The sequence below is a fragment of the Sus scrofa genome, chromosome 7, assembly GCF_054392235.1.
Source record: "Sus scrofa isolate SSC_HxYL_T2T_F1_AM1 chromosome 7, Sscrofa_HxYL_maternal_Yorkshire_Landrace_v2.0, whole genome shotgun sequence".
Taxonomy (NCBI): Eukaryota; Metazoa; Chordata; class Mammalia; order Artiodactyla; family Suidae; genus Sus; species Sus scrofa.
The window spans coordinates 25,032,015-25,057,514 of NC_139389.1; the positions used below are offsets into that span (position 1 = coordinate 25,032,015).

The 25,500-nt window shown below is 40.3% G+C and overlaps 3 protein-coding genes across 3 annotated transcripts; all 3 read right to left on the bottom strand.

The window, feature by feature from the left end:
- Positions 1–5,942: 5,942 nt before the first annotated feature.
- Positions 5,943–6,878, bottom strand: LOC100739010 (olfactory receptor 2G3-like). The gene has a single exon (XM_084970369.1). The coding sequence runs from the start codon at positions 6,876–6,878 to the stop codon at positions 5,943–5,945; it is 936 nt and encodes a 311-aa protein (XP_084826495.1).
- A 6,317-nt stretch (positions 6,879–13,195) lies between these two features.
- LOC110258995 (olfactory receptor 2G6-like) lies at positions 13,196–14,131 on the bottom strand. Its single transcript, XM_021082290.2, has one exon. It carries the CDS (start codon positions 14,129–14,131, stop codon positions 13,196–13,198), a length of 936 nt encoding a protein of 311 aa, XP_020937949.2.
- Positions 14,132–24,118: 9,987 nt separating this feature from the next.
- Positions 24,119–25,051, bottom strand: LOC110258581 (olfactory receptor 2B8-like). The gene has a single exon (XM_021081833.2). The coding sequence runs from the start codon at positions 25,049–25,051 to the stop codon at positions 24,119–24,121; it is 933 nt and encodes a 310-aa protein (XP_020937492.2).
- Between the last annotated feature and the right edge of the window lie 449 nt (positions 25,052–25,500).

Below are 25,500 nucleotides of genomic sequence, written 5' to 3' on the forward strand. Positions count from 1 at the left end.
ACTAGGCCTGTATTGTATACTCAACAGAAGATAGTATGTTTGGGTTTTTAAAAGCAATTTCTTAAAGTCATTATTAATCCTCATTGAGAGCCTTTGAAACTTTTTTTTAACAGGAGTAGAGGGTCTTTTTATTTTTATTATTATTAATAGTAATAATGTTTATTTTTTCCATTATACCTGGTTTAGAGTGTTCTGTCAATTATCTGCTGCACAGCAAGGTGACCCAGTTACACATACATGTGTACATCCTTTTTTCTCACTTTATCATGCTCCATCATAAGTGACTAGATATAGTTCCCAGTGCTATACGGCAGGATCTCATTGCTTATCCATTCCAAATGCAACAATTTGCATCTACTAACTCCAGATTCTCAGTCCATCCCACTCCCTCCCCCTCCCCCTTGGCAACCACAAGTCTGTTCTCCATGTCCATGATTTTCTTTTTTGTGGAAAGGTTCATTTGTGCTGTATAATAGATTCCAGATGTAGGTGATTTCATATGGTATTTGTCTTTCTCTTTCTGACTTACTTCACTCAGGATGAAAGTCTCTAGATCCATCCATGTTGCTGCAAATGGCATTATTTTGTTCTTTTTTATGGCTGAGTAGTATTCCATTGTGTATATATACCACATCTTCCGAATCCAAACATCTGTCGGTGGACATTTGGGTTGTTTCCATGTCCTGGCTATTGTGAATAGTGCTGCAATTAATATGTGGGTGCACATGTCTTTTTCAAGGAAAGTTTTGTCTGTGTATATGCCCAAGAGTGGGGTTGAGGTGTCATATGGTAATCTATGTATAGTTTTCAAAGATACTGCCATACTGTTTCCCATAGGTGTTGTACCAATTTACATTCCCACCAACAGTGCAGGAGGGTTCCCTTTTCTCCACATCCTCTCCAGCATTTGTTATTTGTGGATTTATTAATGATTGCCATTCTGACAGATGTGTGGTGGTATCTCATAGTAGTTTTGATTTGCATTTCTCTAGTAATCAGGGACACTGAGCATTTTTTCAAGTGCTTTTTGGACATTTGTACATCTTTGGAGAAATGTCTATTCAGGTCTTTTGCCCATTTTTCCATTGAGTTGTTGGCTTTTTTGCTGTTGGGTTGTATAAGTTGATTGTATATTTAAAGATTAGGCCCTTGTCAGTTGCATCATTTGAAACTATTTTCTCCCATTCGGTAAGTTGTCTTTTTTTGTGTGTGGTTTCCTTTGCTGTGCAAAAGCTTGTCAGTTTGATTAGGTCCCACTGGTTTATTTTTGCTTTTATTTTTGTTGCCTTGGGAGACTGTTCTAATAATTTTTTTTTCTTCTTTCCTTATCATTCTACTTTTAAGTCCTGAGGGTTGGTTTGTTTGTTTGATGAGCCTTCATTAATTATACCAATTATGAAGATTTTTGCTGTTATTTATTTCATTTTTAAGTGTCTTTTCTTTCTTTATTTTTATTATTATTATCTTTCTCTCTCTCTCTTTTTTCTCTCTGTTTATGTTTGTCTCCCTCTGTTAGAGGACTGACTCAGAGGTGAGGCAATGCCTTCACCCAAAAATTAGTTGGAAATGCTGTGTGCTTGGGGGACGCTTGCTGATGGGATGATCAAGGCTTTCACTGGAATAACTCAAATGTCAGGACACTTTTGGTCGCTTTGTAAAGGCCTTCTGCATTCCCCACAGGGAACACTTCTATTTTCCTGCCTAGAGAGTTACAAGGTTCTAAAGCTGACCAGTGTTCTAGGAGCAGAATGAGGAAAAACCAGGGGGAAAGAGGCCGTCCGAAGCACCTAACCAAATGCCCTGTTTTGGGGGTGACATTCTACTCAACTCTCTGCCAGGCCTGGGGGTGCTCTCTGACCTAACTCGTCTAAGGGTGACCACTCCTTTTACCAGCTTTGATGTCAGAAGGTCCCTCACCTAGTTGTATGGACTCAGGAGACCTACACTTTTTAGGCAGACTTTTTAATGGTTGTGATTTTAGCCTCACTCTGCAACCTGCCTTCTAAGATCCCCAATGCTCACCTTTCTTAGCACCACTGCTACTCCAAGGCTCTGCAGTACAAATGGGCTTTATTCCTGCTGGCTGCTCCTCTCTGCCTCCCAGTCCTTTCAAGGCATTATTCGTCATCTTTTTTTTTTTCCTTTTTTTCCAGTAAGTCATTTACTACCTTCCATCTGCTTCCTATCTTCCAAAAGTTTATTGATTTTTTTCTTGCTCTCAGTTCCTCTCCAGTTCCATTTGTCCTTATAGATACATACAATTTTGTATTTAATATATTTTTATGGTTTTCAGAAAGGAATGGGGATAAATATCTTCATTAAACTTATTATTTACCAGAGCGCTATTTCTAAAAATCTATTTAGGTAGCTGGTTATGGGGATAAAATAATAGAAAATAAGTGTGTTAAGTTTGAAAAAATTCACTTCACTTTTAGTCAGTAATGATTTATTCAGTTGTTGAAACTTAAGGTGCCATATTATTTCTATTCCCAAAGTATATCATTGGAAACCAGTGATTTCCATCCTTCAAATATGTTGCCCTCTGAGCCTTAGCACATTCAGGACATTCTTCCCTGGAAAGCAAATTTCTTGACCCCGCATATGTTTGTAGTTTTAGCTCTTCCTTCAAAGTACTACCCAGTACTCACTAGATTTATGCTTTATTTGAATTTCTCAGACACATAGGCATTCACTGTATGTGCTGTCTTATTTTATTGTGCATCTGTTATGACCTTACATTGATTTTTAATTGATTCATAAATCATGAAATATATTTTATAGGAATATTACATACTGTTTGTCAGTTATTCTAGGATGCTCTAATTCTTCACAGGGATAAACATATAGTGGTGCATAGACTATTACTGATTTTGTATGTAATGAATAATTGTTGATATGTTAATTTATGACTTTTCAGTTCTTTGTGTACAGATTTTCATCTTAAGCAAAGTTCTTAAGGAGCAGAGATCACAGGTTTGTTCTTTCTTTCTTTGTTTCTTCTTTCTTTTTTGGCCACACATGCAGCATATGGAAGTTCCTGGGCCAGGGATGAAATCCAAGGTGAAGCTGCAATCTATGCCACAGCTGTGGCAATGCCAGATCCTTAACCTGTTGTACCACAGTGGGAACTCCAACAGGTTCATTTTCTTTAATATAAGTTTCTTATTGCTTTAATTTTGATATGAGAAATTAAGTAATTTTCTGAAAATTAAGAAGAGTAACTGTGGGAATAATAGGGAGATAGAGACAGCCAGTAGTTAAGAAAATGAAAAAAATTATGGATAAGCATCCAGTCGAGTGATGGATCATGTTGGTATAGCTTTACAGGAAGACCTTCCCATTCGGGACCTCATCTGATACTGTTATGGTTGGTGAATCCAGCTGGCAGGTTGGGAAGTGAACTGTATGACCAAACATGAGGTGCACTGTAATGTCTGGATAAGGATATCTTTGGTCAGGGTTTACATGAGGAAAACTTTTTTCCCCAGACTGTTGGAAATTGGAAATGACAGAAATCAAGGCCAGAATTAGATGCCATAATTGAGTCACAATTATGAGATCACACTAGACTAATTGCTGTTGGCTTGTCAATGAAAAAAAAAAAAAAAGCACGTTTGATGAAATTAACTGACCCACATATTGGGTTAGATTTCAAAGCGGAACTCATTTGATTATCACCAGTGAACTTAGTAGAATATTAACAATGACTTGTGACAACCCACATAGGTTATGCCTGAAAAGCATGTATTTGTCATCAAGGCCACTCAGTCTGGCACCACGATTATCAATGATAACTGACACTTACGGACTCCTTCCTATATGCCTTCTCACCATCTCCTAAAATACTTACAACAAAGCTCTGAGGTGGTCCCCGTTTTAGAAATGGAGAAATGAGGGTTGGAAATGTAAGTGATTTACCTGGAGTTATGCAGCTGGGAAATAAATGCTAGAGACAGAACAGAGGCTCTGATCTCTTTGAGTTCAAGTATTCTTTATGACCACACTACAATACCTATCCTTTAGAAATACCAATTTCAACCCTGTTGTCACCATTAAAAGCAAAAGTGTCATACTTTTTTACCAAAAAAAGTGAGTGAAATGAGTGAAGAAAATAAATCGTGTTTTTTTTTTTTTCCATATTATGAGGGCAAAAGGGGAACTTATTTTTACCATATTTCCCAAGGATTATTTTTTGATTCAGATATAAAATGGTAACAAATTTTCCATTCAGATATAAAATGGTAACTAATTATCGACTAGATAAATTCAATACTGTTGAAAGTGATAAGCATATATTAGATCAAAATAGGGAGAATACTATGATAGGAAAGTTTGAAGATTGAAAAGATGTTAAATGGAGTTCCTGGGTGGCCTAGCCCTTAAAATCTGGCGTTGTGGCTGTGGAAACTTCTGCATGCCAAGGGTGCAGCCAAAAAAAAGGAAGAAAAAAATGTTAATTGACATATATTGATCACTTTTGGCAGCTGCTTTACTTATTGTTTTGTGCTGGTCTCAGCCTATGGATAATCAGTGTTGAGGGTGGATTGGCCCTTGGGGTTCTTACTATGATTGGAAATCTGGGGCTGCACCGTGAGGTCTCAGGTAGAGAGAGAGAGCAGGTCTGGGTTCTGCTTTTATTGGCACCAAAGGTGGGAGCTTGGGGTTTCTGGGTTCCATCTTTAGTGGTGAAAACATAAGAGCAGGAAGAGAAAATCAAGTGGTCCGAATTGTCGGTTACCTAAAATCAACCAAGATCTCTGAAACAAAGGACTCTGAGGGATGGGAGTTGGGGACAGCCTGGCTCTTTATCTTGTCCTTTGGGTGGCAATGGTTCTTTTTGAGATTGTCCCCTTTGAAGCAGATGCCTCCAAAATCAAAGCTTAAGTCAGGCACTTGCATTACAAACCAATCACCAAACAAAAACTAGTAAGTTTACACCACACTTACTTTTTGATCTTTTAATCAACATAATGGTAAAGCTCATTCCTTTTTTACTTGTAAATAAACATGGATACAAAAACTTCAGTAAAACCTGCACAAGCTCAAAAAGGAACTTTTGGAGTTAAAATCCAAATTCTCAGAGTTCCCGTTGTGATGCAGCAGTAACAAACCTGACTAGGATCCATGAGGACATAGGTTCGATCCCTGGCCCTGCTCAGTGGGTTAAGGATCCAGCATTTCTGTGGGCTGCAGTGTTGGTTTCAGATGTGGCTTGGATCTGGTGTTGTTATGGCCAGCTGCTGCAGCTCCAATTTGACCCCTAGCCCAGGAACATCCATATGCCACAGGAGTGGCCCTAAAGAGGCAAAAACAAACAAACAAACAAAACAAAAAACAAAAAAACACCCAAAAATTAAAAAAAAAAAAAAACAAATTCTCTAGTCTAATCTCTCCACTGTACTCCACAAGGCAAGAAAGCTCTTTCTTGTGATCAACGGGAAATTGGTTTTAGAGAGTTGTTTCCAGGAATGGTTAGACTATTGATGGGAAGGAATAGAATGTAGAAGCAGCCAGGGAAATGATAAGCACATCATAAAAAGAATAACAGGGAGGGAAAGAAGGAAGCAACAAAAAGGAGAGAAAGAAAAGGATAACAAGGGAAAGGACAAAGGAGAAAAACAGAGTGGACCATGGAAAAAGGAAGGAAGGCGGAAGAAAAACACAGGCAGGGAGGGCAAGAACCAGAAATGATATGAATAATGGACATTTACAGGGTGTGAGGAGACATTGCCTTATGAAGGGCCCCAAAGAAGCCTGGGAAGGATGAAGAGGACGGATAGTTCTGAGGCCAATAAAAGACAACCAGGCAAACTATGAAGATCGCATGTGCTCCTTGTAGAACAGTACATTTCTTTAGCGATGGATTGTGCAAAATGACTCGTCTCTTTTAGACACACACACACACACACACAAGCTGATCCTTGTGGGCTCTGCTTTGTTTTTTATGAGCCCAAGTCCCTATGAAATAGTCTTCTCATAGCTCCTTTCACATCTTTATTCCTCAGTGTGTAGATGAGAGGGTTGAGGGTTGGAGTCAGCACAGTGTAGATGAGGGAGATGAATTTCCCAGAAGTATGGGCGTAAGAGCTGTTGGGCTGGATGTACACAGCGGTGATGGTCCCATAGAAGAGGGACACTACCACCACGTGGGATCCACATGTCCCCAGGGCTTTGCGCCATGCCTGGACTGACTTGATCCTAGTAACTGCCTTGACGATGTGTCCATAGGACGTCAGTATCAGTGCTAAGGGCAAGAGGAGCAAGACCAGGGATGCAATGAATAGCTGGACCTCATAGGTGTGGATGTCCACACACGCAAGCTTAATCATGGAAGGCACCTCACAGAAGAAATGATGGAGCCGCCGGTGTCCACAGCGAGGCAGCCAGAGGGTGACAGTGCTCTGGATGAGAGCGTTTCCTACTCCACTCAGCCATGCAACCCCTGCCAGGGCCTGGCACAGCCGTGGGTTCATCACAGCTGCATAGTGGAGAGGTTTGCAAACGGCAGCATGGCGGTCAAAAGCCATGACAGCCAGGAGAACACACTCAGTGGAGCCCAAAGCCAGGGAGACATAGAGCTGGACAGCACAGCCCAGGGCGGTTATGGTCTTGGCTGGTCCCCTGAGGTTCCACAGCAGCTGGGGGACAATACTGGTGGTAAGGCAGATATCAACTAGGGAGAGGTGGGTGAGGAAAAAGTACATGGGTGTTTTGAGATTAGGGTCAATGGAAGCGATCAGAATGATGATTGTGTTTCCCACCAGAGTCAGGAGGTATGATGGCAAAACAACCCCGAAGAGTATCTTTTCCAGGCTGGGCTGATCCGAGAAGCCCACCAGGATGATGTTGTCTTCAACAGTGCTACTGTTCGTGCCCATCACCCTGCTCAGAATAAGGAGGAAAACATTGTAGGAATTTAGAGGAAGGATGTAGCTTTGGCCTCTGGCCACAGTATCAACCTCTTAAAATTACTCTTTGAAGCACTAACTCTGGGAGAAATTACCGTGCCCGGGACAATAAATCTCGGCAGTCTCCTTCAGAAGCTGCGGCAAAGGACATGAAGGGCCAGACACTGTACAGAGAGGCACGTGAAGGCTCATGGTAGAAGAAGGAGTTTCCTTTGGAGATAACTCATAGGAAAGTGAGATAAAATTTATCACAGGAAAAAATAAAGGAATAGAGAGAATATCAGAAGAATAAAATGCATTTGATTAATTGAGAGTTCATGGCAAATCATTCACACTAAATGGGGAAAACTCAGGGATAGTGATGTGTAATATATGTACATAATATTTGTCAATAACATTTAACTTTTTCAACTATGATTTTGAAGTGAGTATTTTTTCCAGGATTTGCATTATATGCATGACCGTCAACTTCTGGAGAGGCATCATTTTTGGAGAGGTTATTTTTTGCAATAACTTCTGGAGAGGTTATTTTTCCTGTAAAATGGCAAACATTAGGCTATTGAAAGTAATAATATTAACATTTAGATCTAAATGTTTGGTCATTATAGGCACATAATTTCAAAAACATATTTCCTTTAAGGATTGGTTAACTCACTCAGACCACCGGCTGATTAGTGATGTAAATTCATGCTGTGTGTGGGGAACAAAAGTCCTTGCTTCTTTGGTGAGTGGTGGTGAGGAAGGGAGTCAGCTTTCTTGTCTCACATGTTGAAAGAAGAGGTGGTTGAAGCTGAATGGAGGGAATGAGGCTCTGGGAAAGGAAAGCTCTTTGGTGGAGAAAGAAATGGCCTCAATGTACCTCAAGCCCACATCAATTTTTTTACCTTCTGGAAGACTAAAGAGGCCACAGTTCTAATGGGTTTGTTAAAAGTCAAACAGCTATAAGTGCAAAGGTTTAAAATAAATTCACTGATGCAAAACATTCCCAAAGACTGTAACTGTATTTCACGTTCAAGACAAATAGGCACCTCTACTTGTCATCAATCGAAATCACTCAGGTTTCCAAATTCTTCCCTAGTAATAACTGCATACCCTAAAATTGTGATATTACTTGTTGTGAACATGAATTGTGGAATTGAAATAGATTCTCAGTGATCAATAACTTATCATGTAAACAGATATTTAGCAGAACCCAGGGGAAAGAAAATGAAGTCAAAGGACGAGTCAGGTGGGCGGTCTGGACGTGCAACAGCAGCATGAAGTCACTGAGTGATCACTCAAAATGGCGAACGAAAATCACAGTAAAATGAGACTACAAAAGAACTACTAAGGAACAAGCTCATTCACATTATACAGACGTATTTTGCTTATAGACACACTCACAGTGACATGCACAGCTATCCATGCACAAAACCACAACTATGCACATACACGCATAATTTCTTCCATCCTCTTATTCGGGGTCAATTCCCATCTGTTTAACTACCCAGCGGTGGGGGGAGGTCTGGATCAAGAGACTTGGTTCAATACTCTTCAATCCAGGCTGCAGGTTGCTACCTTACCCTCTCCGTCAAATAAGAATTCCTCCTGTTTAACCCTCTCCCTACCTCCCCCCGCCCCCACATAACAATACTTCAGCAGAAACGCCATGAAAGATCAATTCACAGTCGTGAACTGGTTCCATATTTACATGGATAATTGTAAGAATATGTTCCCATTAGGCTTGTGGAAGGATTCTATTCCACTATGATGCAAAATTTATCATCATCCATGCACCATGTGATCTCCTCTCACTTTAAGCCATAATCCCAATTTACTCTTACAAGTTAAGAGTCATAGGCATGGTGTCGATAGAAAATCAGGGCATCAATGGAAGTGAACGAGTTAAAAGAGAGGAAGTCTTCCAGATTTTTGTACACTGAGACTCCCACGGTGGTGGGAAAAAGAAGTCATAGAGTTCAAATTATTATTACCTTGAAATGCCAACTCGATGCCTAAGGCCCACGTACTGGTTGGAGGGACTGTTAGTTGAGATGGAGCACCCTGAAGATCAGCAAGGCAGGAGGAGCTAAGAGAGGTCACAGGACAATGAATCTGGGAAGATCCCAAGGACAAAGAGGTCCCAGTGTGGCAATTAATATCAGGCTCTGTAGTATCCAGAGAAGAGCTGTTCCAGGAGATGCTTCTGAAAGATACTTTCACCCCTCTGATGTTTTTGGTTTCTCTCTAGGTCAAACCACAAAGATATATAAGTTCTGTCCCCATCCCCACCCATCATTGAGTTGTTCTCTCATTTCTGTCATATTCATGGTTTTTCTAATCATATATAATCTATGCATGTAGGTGCATATATATTTACAAATCTATCCTGTTAGCTCATATCTTCATATTTTGTATCTTTTTACTTTTAGCCAGTTTGGCGGTATATATATCATGATTTCAATTTGTCCTCCCCTGATAACTGATGACGTTAACTAGATTACCTCACATTTTCTAATTGCCTAATAATTGCCTAAAATCACGTGAATGTGAGAAACTAAAGAAAGCAGTCTTTGGCTACAGAGTCAAATAAACGTCACTGCCTAACTTCTGCTTTCCTCTCTGCGGAGTTTCACCCTGGCAAGTCTAGACACTATCCTTTTCAAGCTAGACACACGGAGGAAGATGCACACAATGGACAGTAGAGGCTCTTAGAACACTCCAGCCCCCACTCCAGGGTCTCAGACAGGAATAGGCTCAAGCTTTAAAGATTTACAAGCTTTAAATGTAAGTAAAGTGTAGCCCGGCAGTGGACAGTTTAATTATTTAGACAAGAACGCCTTATTACCACTAAAAGTGAACTTCTTTAACATTTGAAAATGACCCAAAATACTATGGCACTCTCTTATAATCCGGGAGCAGGGAAAGAGCTACTACATGGTATGGACAGGATGAATAAAGGAATACAGTTATTGTTCTTCTGTTTTAATCATGCCCCATGAGTAGTCAGTATTATCATACCCCTACTGATAATAATATATCAGTAGGCAAATATGAACTGAGTTTTACTAGGTGCCAGACACTCTGCCAAGCATGCTGCAGGCATTAGCTCATTTACTGCCCACCACCCTATGAAGCTGGTACTGTTAGTCCACTCACTACAGATTTGGAAACTTTACCTTCCAGACGTTAAATAACTTGCTATGCAAATGAGAATCAAGGTTGCCCCAACTCTAGAGTCCATGACTTTATATAAAACAAATACTCTCCCAGAGACCTTAGGTAAGTCCAACCTCCTTAGTATAATACATAAATCCCTTTGTGATTTGGTCCTTTTTTAGTCTTCCATGTGTACCTCCCATCATTCCCTAATATATTCTCTCTCCCCTGGCTATAGGAGTACTTGAATTCCTTGAAAGATCCTTTCATTCTCACATGTTTATTGATTAGTGCATGAAAGATGACTTGGCAATGCAGAGCAAGAGAGTACAATTGGGCAACCAGGACACATTTGTGAAAGATGAGACTTAAGTTGGACTTTGAGAAATAGCTATGGCATAACTTGCATATGGTATAAATTGTTTAAGTAATAAAAGGAAACACTGTTAGAAACTGCTGAGTGTGTAAGTATTAATTGAACTTAAGATGAATGGTAGCATGTTGGGGAAGATACGCAATGCATTAGATTTAGATGATGGAGACCTGGAATTTTGTGCTCTGCAGCCTTAATTTTAAAAAAGAAACGGCAGGTCTGAATGGAGTCACTGTGCTAAGCCCTCAAAAGCAAACCAAGACTTACTTCCTAATCTAATTGCAGTTACGACCCCCTCCAGGAAGGTGGCATTTTCAGCTTAGCACCAATGAGGTAATGTAACCCAGAGTCTCATTCCACCCGCCACAGGGAGTTTACCTAAACCTGAAGCAATCCACTCTTTTCCCCTTTTGCCCATAAAAGCCTCTGATTTTGTACAGTTCTCCTTTCTATTAGGTAGGTGCCCAATTTATGATTCATTCAATAAAGCCAATTAAACTATCAGATTTGTCAGGTTGAATTCTTATTATTTAAACCTGCTAATCATTTGAAGCCATGTAAATGAGCAACGTAGAGCAATACATGGAAAATAATTTGATAGAGTAATTAAACTTGTCATGGAAGAAAACGAAAGTATGAAGAAAACCGTTTGCAGATTTTAGAAATTCGGTCATAGATAGCAACACTTTCCGTGCCTGGGAGCTAGAAGGGGAACTCCATGAGCTCGCTGGGCTGGGATGAGGAGCTATGGCATGGTAGAGAGCATATCACACAAAGAGATGTGAAGTAAAGAGAGATTTGGGTTGGTCTTAGCACTTCCAGCAAACTGAAAAAGAGGAACAGTGTACAGGAGGATGCAAAGTAAAAGACGGTCACAAACCAACCAACCAAGCACAGGTTAAGGATGATGGAGGAAGAGTGTGAAGAGTCTGGAGGCTGTGGATCATCACACTGTTTCCGAAAGTGTGTTCACAACCTCTGAGACTTACCCGGCAATGACTAGTGCCGCCATGAGTAGTTGTTAAAGAACTCTGCACGAGTGAATTTCTTGAAGTCTTACTGCAAACCCGTCGGGTAATTCAACTGAGGCACAAAGAGGTCAGTAAAGAGCAGAGGATTGTATGTAGCTAGTGCGTACAAAAGCCAAATTGCAAAGCAAGGCAGTCTGGCTTCAGAGCCCATGAATTTTACAATCAAAAAGACACCAGGGGAAGAGTTACTGCATCGAATAGGACTGAATGCAAGATTTTGCCTAGTAGACCCTGGGTCCATCTGAAATTATAAAAGTTTTAGGTATCTCATTACATTAGGTAATTCTATATAAAGTATTTGTAAAAACAAATATTTTTCTTTTTTCATAATTTTAGGTAGATTCACAGATCTGGTCCTTTACTATTTTTGTTCCTTTTTCCTTTTTTAAAATTAATATTTATTTATTTTATTAAAGTATAGTTGATTTAGAATGTTGTGCCAATGTCTACTATACTGCTGTACTGCAAAGTGACTGAGTCATAATGTATGTTTATGTGTATTATATATATATATATAGTTTTTGTATTATTTTCTTTTCTTTTTTTTTTTTTTTTGTCTTTTTTTTTGCTATTTCTTGGGCCGCTCCCGTGGCATATGGAGATTCCCAGGGTAGGGGTCGAATCGGAGCTGTAGCCGCCGGCCTACACCAGAGCCACAGCAATGCGGGATCCGAGCCGCGTCTGCAACCCACACCACAGCTCACGGCAATGCCGGATCGTTAACCCACTGAGCAAGGGCAGGGACTGAACCCTCAACCTCATGGTTCCTAGTCGGATTTGTTAACCACTGCGCCACGACAGGAACTCCTGTATTATTTTCTATCATGGTCTATCCCAGGAGAGTGGATATAGTTCCCTGTGCTATGTAGTAGGACCTTGCTAGTCACTCTAAATGTAATAGTTTGCATCTACTGACCACAAACTCCCTTTACTATTTTAAAAAAGCCCACATTTTTAAGTTTTGTTGTATACATTTCTTGAATTGCGATACCATGTATAAAATATTTTAAATAATATTGTACCAGGGCTCTTTTACAAAGAAAATACTACAGTAGGAGTTTCCCATAGTGGCTCAGTGGTAACAACCCTGCCTAGTATCCATGAGGACAAAGGTATGATCCCTGGCCTCTATCAGTGGGTTAAGGATCCGGCAATGCTGTGAGCTGTGGTGTAGGTTACAGACACAGCTTGGATCTGGTTGCTGTGACTGTGGCATCAGCCAGCAGCTACAGCTCCAATTTGTCCCCTGGCCTGGGAACTTCCATATGCCACAGGAGTGGCCCAAGAAAGACAAAAAAAAAAAAAAAAAAAAAAAAAAAAAAAAGAAGAAGAAGAAGAAGAAAATACTACAGTAATTTCCTGACACGAGCATATACGTCTCAATTTTCTATTTGCATATTGAATACTATTTAATTCCCTAGTCAGTCATGTAAGCACATATATATTGGGTAGATTACAGAATCTCCCGATCTGAACCTGTACTGCAGCCCTTCAAAGACGTTTAATAAAAGGAAGCGTGAGTATGTGTATACCACACATGCACTCATACACACATGAGGTTCCATGAGCTGTTCAAGTTGAATCTAAACGCGCTGCTTTTTTCTAAATTGTGTTAGCCATGTTACACTTAAATACAGACAGAGAAGTAAGCAACACACACACTTTCTACTTGGGAGGAGTGATTTAACCTTAGGTCTCTTTAATTACTTTCCACAACAGAAAGTCGCTATTTCCCTGATTTTTCCTTAGGAACTTTGTCCTCTTCTCAGCAGTCTTCTCAGGGCTCCCTTCACATCCTTGTTCCGCAGAGTATATATCAGGGGGTTGAGTGTGGGGGTGACAACAGTATAAAAGAGTGTAAGGAACTTGCCCTGACTTCGGCCATAGGATCTCTTTGGTTGAATGTATATGGCCGAGCTGGGCCCAAAGAAGAGGAACACCACCAGTAGATGGGAACCACAGGTCCCGAGAGCCTTGCGCCAAGCTTGGACGGACTTAATTTTCATCACGGCTTGGACAATGAATCCATAGGAGACCAATATCAATGCCACAGGAAGAAGAAGGAGGACTAACGTGGCCACAAAAAGCTGGACTTCATTTGCTTGGATGTCCACACAGGCCAACTTGACCATGGCGGGCACTTCACAGAAGAAGTGGTGCAGGTGGCGATGTCCACATCGAGGAAGCCGAAGGGTGATGGTTCCTTGGATGAGAGTGTTTCCTACTCCACTGAGCCATGCTACTCCTGCTAAGGCCTTGCAAAATGATGGGTGCATGATGCTAGTGTAATTAAGAGGTCTGCAGACTGCCACGTAGCGGTCAAATGCCATGATGGTAAGGAGAACACACTCACTGGAGCCCAGGGAGAGGGACACATAGAGTTGTATGGCATAGCCCACTGGCGTGATGGTCTTGGCTGGTCCCTTCAGGTTCCAGAGGAGCTGGGGGACAATGCTGGTGGTGAGGCAAAGGTCAAGAGAGGAGAGATTTGTGAGGAAGAAATACATAGGTGTGTGAAGTCTGCAGTCCAGGCAGGAGACCAGGATGATGGCTGTGTTGCCCAGGAGGGTCAAAAGATAGGATATCAACACCACCACGAAAAGGAGGACCTCCAATTGAGGCTGGTCTGAGAATCCAAGCAAAATAAAATCTCCCCCAGAGGTTTCATTGTTTTGTTCCATTAGTCTGTTCTTGTAAAAGAGAAAAATGGATATGGAATTCAGTTGAGGGAAATAGCACTATTACTATTCACTTATAATATTTCTAGTAAGTGCTTAATTTTTTTTTCCTGGTGAATTTTCACAGAGAAAGAAAAAAAAGACAATTATTAAAAAGGTAAATGTTTTTGGAGTTCCCATCATGGCTCATTGGAAACAAACCTGACTAATATCCATGAGGATGAAGGTTTGATCCCTGGCTTCACTCCGTGGGTTAAGAACCCGGCATTGCTGTGAGTTGTATTGTAGGTCACAGACTGGGCTCAGTTCCCCATGTTAATATGGCTGTGGTGTAGGCTGGCAGCTGCAGCTCTGATTCTACCCCTAGCCTGGGAACCTCCATATGCCATGGTGTGGCACTAAAAAGACAAAAAACAAACAAACAAACAAAAAACTAAAAAACACAAAAAAAAAACAAAAAGTATTTTTTAAAACAAAAGCATTCTTTTGTGTCATCATTCTTGACTCAATAAATATTTGACCTATCCTCATTTTTTTTCATGTGACCCTCCTCTTTTTCCCACTTTTGGATAATTATTATTAAAGGTATTATTTTCAGAGAAAAAAAGAGACACTTTCAGTTTGGGTGGCTATACAGTTCTGTTAGTAGAAGTAGGAGAGAAAAGGGGGAGGAATGCTAAAGCTTATTTAAACACCCAATATGAAATGGATTATGAATGATCACAGTTTCTGCAGAAATTACAAGGCAAAAGTAATGGATTACGGTGAGGTAGTGGATCAGAAAAACAAGTGGAAGATATTTTGCATCTTTTGTTACTCACAGACAAAGCAGGTTATGATACTGTTTCTTACAACCACTTCTCTGAGTAGAGTGTGATATAGGGTCAGCTGCAGGTGAATTTCAAGATACAGAGAAGCTAAATAATTTTGTAAGTTATTTAGCAGCTGACATGATTCCTTACCACAAGCTTTGATATCTCAAAGTCGATGGGAAAAAAAGATATTTGTGATACATGCACATGAAACACAGATGCACAAGCTCAGATGTGCACACATTTGTTCAATTTTTGATACAATGTTAACATTTAGACTTAAAAAGGTAAAAACTCACCATGCATACCCATTCAGACAAGGTACTGGTATTTCATAAATTCCCCAAAAGGCAAAATATGTCTTTACCACCCATTTTATCTTCTGCAGAACGAAGCCAACCTGGATAATAACATATGCCACCAGACCTTCACTTACTGTTTTTCTACAATACTGCCATGTGTACCCACACATTTTATGCTTTATCGTCAGTATTTTATTGAGTCATTTAGCTGTAGGAATAAGAAAAGCTAAATTTGTCAGTTTATTTGGGTATAGCTATACCTTTAAAAAGTAAAAGTGTATCTTAAATGGGATGTAGACAATGTTAAGATTTTAGTTTTTTAACTTTATTGAGGAATAATTGACAAATAAAATTATATGTACTTAAAGTGTACAACGTGTTAACTTGTTGTATGTATATACTGCAGAATGATGACCACAATCAAGAACATTAACTTAGGGAAATAGTTACCTCTTTTCTCTGGGTGTGGTGAGCATGCTTAGGATCTACTTCCAGCCACTTTCGAGTATGCCATGCCATGTTAATAGCTAAAGTTGCCATGCTGTACATTAGCTCCTCAGAACTTCTTCTTTTCTTTTTCTTTTTTGTCTTTTTAGGGCCACACCCGCAGCATATGGAGGTTCCCAGGCTAGGGGTCCAATTGGAGCTGTAGCCACTGGCTTAGTCCACAGCACAGCAATGCCAGATCCAAGCCTAGTCTGCAACCTACACCACAGCTCATGGCAACTCCGGATCCTTAACCCACTGACCAAGGCCAGGGATCGAAACTGCATCCTCATGGATGTTGGTCAGATTGGTTTCCACTGAGCCACGATGGGAACTCCCTCAGAACTTATTCTTAACAATTTGTTAACGATTTCTTTAAGGCTGCATCTGTGGCCTATGCCACAGACACTGTCAAGTTCTTAACCCACTGAGCCACTGTGAGATCTTCAGCACTTATTCTTGTAACTAAAAATTTGTACCTTTTGACCCACATCCCCCATTTATCCCCCCCCAACACCTCCAGAACCCACAGTTCTATTCTCTATTCTCCTTGTCTATGTACTTATTGTTTTAAATTCACTAGATCAGTGATATCATATAGTGTTTTCATACTTGTTGCAGCAAATGGCAGGATTTCCTTCTTTCTCATGGCTGAATACTAGGTAGACAGATGAGAGATGTTAGATAGATGGATAGATCTCATTTTCCTTAGCCATCCTTCTAGTGAAGAACAGGTGAGTTATTTCCATCTCCTAACTATTGTGAATAATGGTGCAATTGCCATGGTGTGCAGCTGTCTTGTCGAGATACTGATTTCAATATTGTCAAATGTATCCAGGAATGGGATTGCTGGATCATAGGGTAGTTCAATTTTTAATTTTTTGAGGAATTGCCATACTGTTTTCCAGAATGGCTGTACCATTTTTCATCCCCATCCATAGTATACAAAGGTCAACTAAATTTTAATATTTTAAAATCTAGAGATAAATGCTTTTTTTTCATTTAAAGCTAAATGTTTAAATTTGCATAGTTCATAAAGAATTCTAAGACAACTTGAAAATCATTCTGTATAGATTCCCACATTCTGCACATTCTATTACATTAATGCTATTTAATGGAAAATACTAATTTATCCAACAGTAAGGAGTTGTAGCTTTAGTCATTAAAAGTCAGATTTCAGATCAAATACTCAGATCAAATGCAAGCATAAAAAGTTATTCCAGGAATTCCCATTGTGGTTCAGTGGTTACAAACCCTAATAGCATCCATGAGGATGTGCATTCAATCCCTGGCCTCAATCAGTGGCTTCAGAATCCAGCATTGCCATGATCTGTTGTGTAGGTCATGGACGCAGCTAGGGCCCACATTGCTGTGGATGTGCAGCTCCAATTTGGCTCCTAGCCTGGGAACTTCCATATCAAGGATGAAGCCCTAAAAAGAAAAAGAAGGAGAAGGAGAGGAAGAAGAGGAAGAAGAAGAGAAAAAGGAAGGAGGACGACAAGAAGAAGAAGGAGAAGAAGAAGAAGTTATTCCCATCACCTCAGGAAATAACATACTTTACATTCTTTTTTAAAAATTTAGAATTCAGGAGTTCCCGTCGTGGCGCAGTGGTTAACAAATCCGACTAGGAACCATGAGGTTGAGGGTTCTGTCCCTGCCCTTGCTCAGTGGGTTAATGATCCGGCGTTGCCATGAGCTGTGGTGTAGGTTGCAGATGCGGCTGGGGTCCCACGTTGCTGTGGCTCTGGCGTAGGCTGGCGGCTACAGCTCCGATTGGACCCCTAGCCTGGGAACCTCCATATGCCGCGGGAGCGGCCCAAAGAAATAACAAAAAGACAAAAAAAAAAAATTAGAATTCATCTCATGATTGACCCCTTTCAGGATATGATATCTTTCTAAGAATGAATGTACATGCTTCCCAACACAGATAAAGAGATGTGTAGGAATTACCAATTTGTAACTCAGTATCAAAATTCAGAATCACATCATTTAATGGAAAGTTAGATTCAAAAGCAACTTGAGAAACAAATTCTTGATTTTTAAGGTTTACAAAGAAGCATAACACGAAAGTAGGTGCTTATGAGTGTCCTACTTAGTATGTCAGAGTCAAAAATCATCTAAATATTCCTCTCATACCTTTCTATCACAATATTCGAACATGTTTTTGAAACATTTGGGTCTCAAGGAATTCTTCAAGGGGATTCTCATATTCCCACTCATTTCTTTTACTAACTTTCTACCCTGATTATGTTGAAGAATAACTTCACTCCCTCCCGCCCACTGAGAACCAGCTTATAAATCGAAAGTGAGATGTGCAGACATTTCCCTTCTTCAGTTCAAAGGGAAACACAGCTTGAAAAGAGCCTCTTAACGGGATCTGAGAGAGTGGCTGAAGATTAAGGTTTGACTATACACCTATTGTCTATCTATATAACTGTAGATACATGTGTGCATATTTTGAGTGTATGTTCCTTGAAAGGGGTTTCTGAACAGCATCTGAGGAGAATGATCAGAGGTTAGTGGAAGTATGTGACTATACACATAAAATTTCAACCCACAATATAGGATTGAAAACAGCTATCACTCCAAATCCGAAACATGAAAAAAGGCTACCAAGTGCTATTTGGACAAAAGAAACATCTAGAGGAAAATCTTTTTCCTTTGGGCAAAAAGTCCCAGACCTTTCTTTCCCTCATGCAGGTTTCTGATCATTTCCATGGTGAGAACACTGGTTCTATTTGACACAGATGCATAGAGGTCAGACCTCAGAAAGGACTCCTGAAAGGGAATCTCCAGGAGAGACAGAGTGAGTCATTCGAGCACCAGGCTGACTAATGTACCCGGAGGCCACTCAAGAGGGAGACAGATGCGGTGGCCTGAGAAACCAAGAGAGGTTACTCACATCTGCTAGGTCACCCCTGCCCTGGCTTTGGCTTGGTCAGCACGCAGAAGAGAAGAGTGGTGACAAGACTTCAGCGTGTTACAATTGCTCCCCTGAAGCAGCTAGCACAGACCAGTGCCTATGAGCTAGATGAAAGTACATGTTTCTTGAGCTGTAGTCCTCAGAGAAAATCAAATGAGAAAAAAGTCAGAAGCACATAGGATATAGATGCTTAAGACCTGGGGGATCTGTATCTCCAAGTTGCTAATTAACCTGGCATTGTAGAGTGTCCAGAACAGGGCTTTCTCAAGAGAGAAGCATGAAGAAAGGCGTTTCCCAACTGGACATCTGTTTAATCACCAGAATATCACAAATCTGTCACTCACACCCCAGCCCCTCCAATTTATGTGTTCTTATAATAGTCTTTCCTGGGGGTGATGAAAAGAAAAAAAAACCTATGGCATTGCTCTCAGAATTTAGCTACATAATTGGATAAGTGAGACTTGCTTCTCTTTTGCAACCAGTGGTTTTCATGAACAAGAATAAATAATTTTCAATGTCAATTGATATTATCCAGGGCACCAGTGCCTGAGGAATACTTTACTATAAGAATACACCAAATTATCTGAATAAACTCCATAGTATTGGCCATTAAACATGTTTCTAATTTTACCCCATAAGTTAAACTGCTATGATGAACATTTTTATAACAAACTGCAGGCTTTACACTGATCTTCTCATACAGTTCTGTACAGATAGAACGCTGCTAAATAGAAAGGAGTTGAAAACGTCCATATGCCTAATAATCTCGGTGCATAAGAGAGCCCCCACTCATCCCAATTTGGTGATTCTTTCTGTCGTATGATTTGCTAGGTAAAAAAGTACCTACCACGATGGCTTCTGATGTGCCTTATGGAAACCTTCCAAATACTAAGGTTGTGCAAGTGTTCACCTGTATTTTCTCCTATTGTGAGAATAAGAGTCATATTTTGCAGTCCAATCTTTACCTACTTAATCCTTTTATGTATATTCTCATTAAATTGGTTAGCCAGAGATCTAACGTTATCACTATTTTAGTGGATCATAATTTGACCCATTAAATAATACATTAATTCCTCACTGATTTGGGAGACCCGATATTTTCTGGGGATTGTTATTGCTGCTGAACATGAATGATTAAGCACAAGGAAATATATTTAATTGAGAGACAGCAGTGAAGTCAGTTATCCAGAAGTACTTTTTGAGAGTTGAAACACTACGTATTAGAATGATACATTGACTTTCAGGCAGACAGAGCTTAGGGCTAGAAAAGCAATCTGTAGATTTGTTGGCCTTGTGGCCTTTTAATTTAATACTGATCCGTTATTGGCAGCACATAAAGGAATCTTAACACCGGTCAATAATTTTCCAAAGGCATTTGCGGCACTGGGTAAGATCAGGTTATGATAATGAATGTCGGAGTAATCTATAATGTCATACAACAGTCATTGAGCTCTTGATCCTGATTCAAAAGGAAGGCCAATATTTTCCATGTTCAGAACAAGTGCTTCTCAAGTAGCCTTTCAAGGGAGAAAGAGCTGTTCCTGGTGCCAGGACCGCCAACCATTTTGACGCTATCTAAATCCAACTTAAAAATCCATTGCTTTGGATTAAGGGTTTGTCTTCCGTGGAAATTCATAAACATGTTTAATAGAAAACAGCTTTTTGAAGTCAACAGATCATGATTTGAATCGGACGAAGTATTTCCTAAGAAGTATACTTTTTGGAAAGGAAGAGAGTAAACGTCCAGAGGGAGGGACCGGCTACTAATTATTAAATGGAATCCTTTGCAACAGGGAGACTCTAATGCATAAATGGGTTACACAAGTGGTGGCTGAAAACCCAAACAGTGGAATGTGAGTTGACCTGGAAATTAGAAACAGCTGGCAGCCACTACCACTACTGGACTTAAAGAAGCAAAAGTAGCAAAAGGACCGGGGTCCCCTGGGGAAGCAGGGACAAGAGTAAGCCTGCCAGGGAAGCTGGGACCAAAAAAGGGGATCAGCACCCCAGCTAGGAAAGCCTCTCACAGCCCAGTGGAAGGAAGAAATACCCTGGCTTCTCTTTTCATTTTAGTCTCAAGCCAGGGTCTCCCAGGTGAGAACTGGTTGATACTGGAGCCTGGGCAAAGCAGCCTTTGGGCACCTGCCCTCCTATGATACAGAACAGTGTTGGAAAGGGAGAAGGAACGAATCTGAGGGCAAAAAACCCAGGACTGGCACACCTCACAAATATCTATCCCCTTTTGGTGGTGCTATAGTTGAGGGAAAAGTTAAAGAAGGAAGAACATGACAGAGTCTGTACGTCCGTTGTTTCTAATGTTTACAACCACGTCCCTCATCAGAAACATTTTTGGACAGGCAACCCCCATACATGAAGACTGTCATTTTCAACGTGGGTGCATGTATTATTCCACATGTATGTTTATATCATTAGTAAAACATAAACTACGCCCCCATGGATCATCACTTCAGGGGATGTACTCCACCTACTTTAGAGACAGCTACAGAAAAACCTCATCTATTCTTCTAAAATTGATAACAATGCTGTGTGTAGATCATAATTCCTTTCTGATATGAAGGCGGTCTTTTTAACCACTTCTGAAAAGAGTTCTTGAATTTGCAATACTCTCTCCTTTTATACTAGAGGGCAGAGTCCACTTTGTCCCATCATTTCCTATTTCGCAGAGGTCTATCGGTCATTACTTAGATCTTCAGTAACTGCATATGAACCTGATGCGGGTATATACAGATGTCGGCTCACCATACAAAAAACTGAGTTTTGCTAACAACAACAACAGAAAAGTTTAATGAATTCATTTTTAAAAATAAGTATTTCAAGGGAGTTCCCTTGTGGCCCAGCAGGGTAAGGACCTGGCATTGTCATTGGAGCATCTTGGGTTCAACTCCTGGCCCGGGAATTTCCATATGCCATGGGAGTGGTCAAATAAAATAAAGTAAGTATTATAAGATACTATCTAAATAATACTGACACTTTCAGTAGCATGTGTGACAGAAAGTAGGTGAATGACCTTAATTGGCTTTGCAAATGACCAGAATGTAAGGATGTTCTCACATCCCGAAATTTAGTTGTCCTTTCTGTTATCCCATATAGACGCCATCTCCTGTAACAACACGAAGGTATCTGACTTGCTGTAGCTCTGGCGTAGGCCTGCGGCTACAGCTCCGATTCAACCCCTACCCTGGGAACCTCCATATGCCACGGGAGCGGCCCAAGAAATGGCAAAAAGACAATAAATAAATAAATAAATAAATAAAACATTCTTTCAAAAAAAAAAAAAAGAAATAAGAAGTTGCTCTACAGTTTATGAGAGTAGTGTAACCTTGATGCATAAACAGACCATGGATGACATAAGAAAATGAAATTATTGGCCAATCTCACCTCTAAATATAAATATAACAATTTTACATAGCTCTTAAAAGACTGGTCCATATAAAAGTAATATTCTGAAAAGAGTACATCACAGACAAATAAAGCTTATTTCAGGAATACAGATATTATTTCAAGTCAGAAAATCTTTTAACACAGTAGCTATATAACAGGTTGTAGGAGGAAAACAGTGGAATCATTTCAGTGTTACAAGTGGAGACAATGAGGGTTTTCCAGATTTTAGTTTGGCAAAATTTCTAAATGTTAAATTCTAACTACCTCACTTGTCAAATGGAGGGTAGGCAATGAATTTTCTCATACAATCTTGGTGGGAGTGTAAATGAATAGTGTTACCCTGTAGAAAAATTTTGTAGTATCGATTAATTTTTTGTGTTTAACGAGCATATCCTTTAAAAGAGCAATTACACTTGTAGTTATCTATTACATAAAATCACCCTCACATAAAAACTAGGATCTAAACAAAAGGTTGTTTGTTGTAGCATTGTTTGAAATATTAAAAAATTTAAAACAATACAGATATCCTTAACTAAACAAAATGTGATATATGTGTGTGATGAAACAATCTGAATATTTAGTTGAATCTATCTATCTATCTATCTATCTATCTATCTATCTATCTATCTATCTAATCTTTGGCCATACCCATGGCATATGGAAGTTTCCAGGCCAGGGACTGAATCCATGTCGGATCTTTAACACACGGTGTTGGACCAGGGCTTGAACCTGCATCTCCACAGGGGACTGGAGCTGCTGCGTCAGATTCTTAACCCAATATATATATTTTGTATTTTTAGGGCTGTACCCATGGCACATAGAGGCTCCCAAGCTAGGGGTCCAATTGCAGCTACAGCTGGCGGCCTACACCACAGCGATGCAGCATCTGAGCCACATCTGCAATCTGTGCCTCAGCTCATGGCAGCATGGGATCCTTGACCTACTGAGTGAGGCCAGGGATGGAATCTGTGTCCTCATGAATGCTGGTCGGGTTTGTTAACCACTGAACCATGACGGGAACTCCTCCCAATATTTTTAAATTGAAAATATTACCAAGATTTTAAAGTATGTTATTAGAATAGATTTTTAAAAATTATGTTCAGTGTGAAGAAAAACAATTTTATAAATACTATAAAATGATAATATCCACAACAGTGAATGATATATAAATGACAAAGACTTTTTTTTTGGTAAAGAAATCTGTTTTGCTTGTCAAATTTAAATATTCAGATTAAACAACAATATTTAAAATAGTGTTTGCATCGTTGCTTAGATTCCAGGTATAGAGCTAAATAAATGATTGATCAAAAGATAGTGAGAGCAGTTCTGCACTGACACGACATGGATATAAGAGAAATATTCAGTCCCATGGCTCATATCCCTTGGAGGCTTCCTCTGTAGGTGGGAGAGATCAGAAAAATCCCGGCATTTACTTAGTCCCAGATGCCTCTGCTGAATGAGCAGGAATCAACAATTCCCCAAATAAGAAAAAACTATTAGATAATTGTGTGTTTTCCAGTGGACCCTTTACACTTGTGTGTAATTATGTGTAATTGTGTGTAACTGTCTGTCGAACTATCAAATGTGAGACCTGGAGAGCAGTAGGAAGTTCTCACGTGAGCCCCAACTTCTGCAGCTATAATCCCAGCTTTCCTCCAAGAGGCAAAAGAGTCACTTCCGTGATGAGAAAATAGATCTGTCATAACCGTATCGTTCCTGTCATCAATTAACCACTAGAGCAGTAACTTCAGGATTTACGAAAATGTAATATGTGTACACAAGCACATACCTTATATGTTGGTTTATTTGTTCATAGAATCTTTACAAAACAGCTGGGGAGGGGGGAGAGGGAGATAGACAGCAATTCTGGAGAGAGCAAGTAGAAGGGCTCAGGGTAAGGATTTAAGGATTTAGGATAAGTAACTTCGGGATGTCATTGAAAGAAAATTTCAGGCCATTTTATTTAGGAGATGTAGCTGTGATTCTTGTCCATGAAAGGGGAACCCATAATTGGAGGAATTCTCCAATATCTGAGGAATTATGTGAGTATACTTCACATTTCTCCCTAACAAGGAACTCTTCTCAGTAATCCTCTTAGCGCCCACTTAACCTCTTTGTTTCTCAAGGTGTAGATCAAAGGATTAAGTGCGGGTGTCACCACAGTGTAGAAGAGGGTGAGGCATTTACTGTGATTCTGTGTGTATTTGCTCTTGGGTTGGATGTAGACGGAAATGATACTTCCAAAGAACAAAACCACAACAAGCAGGTGGGACCCACAGGTCCCACATGCTTTCCTCCTGCCTTGGGCAGATTTTATCCTCAGCACGCTCCTAACAATCCTGCCGTAAGAGACCAGAATAAGCCCCAGAGGTACAGCAACATAGAGGACACTGGCTACGGCGAGCTCATTTTCCAGGAAGCTTGTGTTCACACAGGCGCTTTTAATCAGGGCCGGCACCTCACACATGAAATCATCCACCCTGTGGTGGCTGCAGAGAGACAACTGGAAAACCAGGATGGTCTGAACTGTGGCCTCCACGAAACCACTGATCCAGGCCAGAGCTGCTAGCTGCTGGAGAAGCTTGGGGTGCATGATAACGTCATAGTGGAGGGGCCGACAGATGGCACTGAAGCGGTCATAGGCCATAACGGCCAGGAGGACGCACTCCGTGGAGCCCAGCCCCAAAGCAACATAGAGCTGGAGCACACAACCAGCATAGCTGATGGTCTTCGCAGGCCCCCTGAGATTCCAAAGCATTTGTGGGACAATACTGGTAGTGAAACAGAGGTCCAGGAAGGAGAGATTGGAGAGGAAGAAATACATGGGTGTGTGGAGTTTGGGGCTCAAGTATGAGGCCAGTATGATCACCGTGTTCCCCGTCAGTGTCAGAGTGTACATGACAGAGACGACCAGAAGGAGAACCATCTCCAGCCGGGGCTGGTCAGAAAAGCCCAGTAAGACGAAACCTGCGGGAGTGCTAAAATTTGTCCCTTTCATTGCTTAACGGTGAATCACCTTTCACAGAAAATCTTGGGCATTCCGATTTTCTTCCTGTGGGAAGGCGATCAGAGGTCATAACCAATGCAAAAATGACAAACTGAGTAAAGTGAGCATTTGGACACGATTTTTATATATAGAGAGAACAGACAAAAGAAAATTATGTGAAATTAAAAAATGTAGTAGCTGGGTCTGTTAAAAGAAGGAGACAAATACAGTCTTGAGAGCATCAAATTCATTGAAAGGAAATATATAAGCATAGGGTTGACATTAGATCACATACAAAACAGACTTGAGATATATCCCAAACTCTCTGAAGATAAAATACACAGGCCATAGTGTGCAGACTGTGAAAAAGCAAGATGTTGAAAATAAGTTGATCATTGCATATATAGATATGATAGACAATAAATACAACAGATAATCTGAAAGATACATCACATGATCAA